The sequence below is a fragment of the Lygodium microphyllum genome, chromosome 10 (assembly GCF_053477565.2).
Source record: "Lygodium microphyllum isolate KBCC chromosome 10, Lygodium_microphyllum_v1.1.10, whole genome shotgun sequence".
Taxonomy (NCBI): Eukaryota; Viridiplantae; Streptophyta; class Polypodiopsida; order Schizaeales; family Lygodiaceae; genus Lygodium; species Lygodium microphyllum.
This window is the reverse complement of record NC_141144.1, coordinates 79277375-79281482: the sequence shown is the minus strand read 5'-3', so window position 1 is coordinate 79281482 and position 4108 is coordinate 79277375. Positions and strand designations below refer to the sequence as shown.

Below are 4108 nucleotides of genomic sequence, written 5' to 3'. Positions count from 1 at the left end.
TACTCATTCTATGTACACTTTTCACTCTTTATCACTATCCTTTACTCGATATTTTATTTATTTATTTAGTTATTTATCCAATTATCTCTTTAATGTTTATCTCCCTTTTCTCCTCTTAACATATCTCCCTCTATCTCCTTCTTTCACACTATCTCTCAAGAGGGTGACATTGATGATGACGATAACATTGAGCTTGGCAAATTAAACAGTGGGTATTTTTAAGCTTTTAGACTTTTAAAAAATTTCTAAGGTTAAAGTTGTTATAAACAATATCATATTACAACCCATTTTGAAATATTACAAAAGAAATGGTTTATTATGATAATAATATTATGTATCATCATCAAGAAAAAGAAGAAGAATAATGTATCTACTTGTCATGCAATATATGATAAATGTTGTTACAAGAAAGAGAATGAGTGATGATATATGATATATTGATTTAGGTGCATCTAATTATATAATTAGCTATATCAAATGGTTTAGAGAGAGGCAAGATTTATAGTCTAAGATATAAAGAGATCGCTGATGATTCATGGCCCTTCCTCTTACACATTGGAAAAGTTCTTTTGTCAATACATGATGATTAAACAAAGTGTTTGTTAGATATATTATGTGTATTGTCCATTATAAAAGATTTGGTATTTGTTGGTCAAATGGTTGAGCAAGGGCTATGTGTTAGATTTCTTACAAAGGATTGTTGTATAGAGCACTTTGTTAAGTACAAGTTAGTTTTACAAAATAAAGTAGAGATGGCTACATATTTACTTTAGATGCTATAATTCCTACTATAAATCTTGCTATGTATACTAAATACAAATATATAGTTGCAAAAATTGAAATATGACACAAACATATTGAACATGAAATATGACACAAACATATTGAACATGTAAATATGCTATAATTTTTATTATAAATCTTGCTATGTATGCTAAACATAATGGTATATTTGTAAAAATTGAAATATGATACAAACATATTGGACATGTAAATATGCAAATGTTGAAATTGATGCAATCAAAGGGTTGGTTACAAGTTTACCTGTATTTAGAGTTGTAGAATTACATAAGGTTTAAAAAGCATGTTAATTTAGAAAGTAAGCAAGACAACCTTTTTCAAATGATAAATTTTAAATAGTAATATACTTAATATTGTACATACAAATATTTGGGGGCTTTATCTTAGTGCTAGCAAGTATTTTATTACATTCATTGATGATTATTTTAGAAAGTTGTGGAGTGTATTTTATGAAAAGAAAGAGTAAAGTTTTTTAATACTTTACAAATTTCAAGGTTGCTATTGAAACAAACATAAAGTCCTTGAGTATTTTTATATGCAGGATGTGAAGTTTATTGGCTGTCCATTGCGTTCTCATGTGAATATATCACATGTTGATTGTCCCATCTGAATATATCACATGTTGATTGTCCGCAAACATATGAGTAGAAGGTCAAAATGGCCAAGATTCCTTATGCATCCATAGCGGGCAGTCTTATGTATGCCATGATAGCCACCCGTCCAGATATTACTTTTGCAGTTGATGTTCTGGCATGCTATAAAGCTACACCTAGCAAGAGATCAAATTCCATGTTGCACAAGGAGGCCATTCGACAATGTGAGATGGCCTCGTTATGTACCATAGAGTCCATCCTCCATTAAAATAGTATCAAGGCACAATGAAAGGAATAACAAGTCAAAATGGCCAAAATTCCTTATACATCCATAGTGGGCAGTCTTATGTATGCCATGATAGCCACCCATCTAGATATTACTTTTGTAGTTAATGTTGTGGCATGCTATAAAGCTACACCTAGCAAGAGATCAAATTCTATGATGCACAAGGAGGCCATTTGACAATGTGAGATGGCCTTGTTATGTTACGTAGAGTCCATCCTCCATTTAAAATAGTATCAAGGCACAATGAAAGGAATAACAAGTGCCAACCCATTGATGTAGCCTTGTTATTCCTTTCGTTTCTTTATAATGTTGTCAGATAAATTTGAAAAGACCTACTTTCATTTGTTTATAATGTTGCATCCTTATCAAGATGTTTAGTTGCACCTAAACTCTCTCCGCAATTTTAAACCCTCTTGAGGCAAGCTATTGTCATTTCATCTTATTACCACTTACACGTCATACTCGTTCAACTCTACGCCATACTCGTTCTATAAGAGTTGGAGGCCATCTAGATTTATCAAATCGTGGTGTTACCTTTCGAGAGTATGTCGTTCAGAGCAGGGAGTATCGATATCGTCCCCTGTTTACAGAGGCGTACTAATGCAATTTGTTCATTTGCCGTTCGTAAGAGATAGACCTGATCATCCAAAGATAATTAACGGTTATGGATCTACGTGACTGCCGGACGACGGATACGTCCATCGGGTATAACGAGAGTTGAAGCCGTCAGTTAGTCGCAAGGCAGGGCTACTGCAACTGCAGGTGGGGCTGAAAGGCGCAAATATGTTATACGTAATTCCTGCGCAAGATTCCTCCATGGGACTGCAAGGGTTGCCACGGCAATGGCAGAGAATACGTTAAGGATTATACGCGGCAGAGAGATTTCATTAGAAGAACTTTCGACTAATTCACAGCTCACAATAAAGCCATATTACATGGCATTGCTAATGCTCCGGCGATGATTTTAGGCGGCAGTTCAAGGAAGAGAGCGATCATGTGGGGGCAAAATTCTGAAGTTTGAGCGTCTGGGTGGGGAGAAAGAGGATGGATGAGAAGTGGGCGCGGAAATTATGACGAGGCGGCGACGGAAGGATGGATGGATGGATGGATGTGAGATGATGATCAGGGCTTGTGGACGAGGAAGCCGCTGACCTGGACCTGGCGCTTGCGGTCGAAGCCCAGCACGCGGATGAAGGCCTTGGGGTAGGCCTTGCGGCACTCCTGGATCTCGTTCAGCACCAGCGACGCGTCCGTGCACCCGAACATCGGCAGCTTCCACATCGTCCAGTACCGCCCGTCGTAGTACCCGCTCCCGTGGAAGTGCTCCCGGTACACGCTCCCCATCTGTTATTATACATATAATGATTGATGCAATCACCGTCACATGGAGAGACACAGCCATCTACACACTTCTTCTTGTCACTGCCGGATTAGTTCTATGAACCCAGCAAGTGCACATCATTTCTCAACTCTGATATATTAGGTATTCTTTTTAGCTTAGTTTTTCACCTACGTTGGAGAATTCCAGGCACGGGATCCAGCCCTTCTTGGTGATGTAGTCCACCTGCTTCGCCACCTGGTCAGTGCTCAGTGCTGGTAGGTACGACAGCGTCTCGTATTTCTTGTTGTCGTACGGGGTCCACACCTGCCAGTCATACATATGTATATATTAACCTCCCATTACATGATCACTGATCCATTGACGCAGTCATTAATGTTAGATCACTCCATCCAATAATTACTGTTGCATCGCTCCATTAATCCAATCAGCTGATCATCGCAAATGCTCTCCATCCATCTCATCGATGCTCACCAGCATGCAGTGCAGCCGGCTTCCGTTCGACACAGCTCCCTTGGACGCCAGCGACGCCACCTGCTGCCCAGAGAAGGGGGCTAATCCATTCGTGCTCTTGAGGCCTGAGAAGGAGGCCAGCTCCCTGCTTGACGTAATCGCAGTAGAAGAGGCAGTTGCCATTGAGGCCATGATGTCCACGATAAGGCAGATGACGATTTCCCTCTCCCTTCTCTCTATTTACAACGTATTTGCGATTAGCGGCTATCCCTTTACAATCCCGCATCCAGACACTCTCACCACATGCTCCCCTATCTCAACCTATCCTCCTCTCTTTAGTTCACGTCATCCAATATATTGTACGCATACTATTGGCGACTTACAAAAACAAGACTGTATGTTTATATTTCATTTTTAGCCATTAAACTTTTTTATCAAAATACACCTGAAAAACTCACTACTATGTGTCATGTGACCCAGTAGCTCATCCTATGAGTGCGCTCGGGCCATTGAATGTATAAACCTATGTGTGGCCATTTCAACGGCTAGTTGATATAGGGTAAAGGGACCAATAGATTGTCATTTAACAATCCTCCATTATAAATTTTTTTGCGAAGTGAACCTTTCATTTGTCAC

General features: G+C 39.2%; 1 protein-coding gene across 1 annotated transcript; it reads right to left on the bottom strand.

Moving 5' to 3' along the window:
- Window positions 1–2562: 2562 nt before the first annotated feature.
- LOC148030204 (ribulose bisphosphate carboxylase small subunit, chloroplastic-like) lies at window positions 2563–3758 on the bottom strand. The gene is made up of 3 exons (XM_087686470.1): window positions 3494–3758; window positions 3194–3325; window positions 2563–3024 (listed from the first exon to the last, which is right to left on the bottom strand). The coding sequence occupies exons 1-3, from the start codon at window positions 3662–3664 to the stop codon at window positions 2803–2805; spliced, it is 525 nt and encodes a 174-aa protein (XP_087542596.1). The 5' UTR covers window positions 3665–3758; the 3' UTR covers window positions 2563–2802.
- Between the last annotated feature and the right edge of the window lie 350 nt (window positions 3759–4108).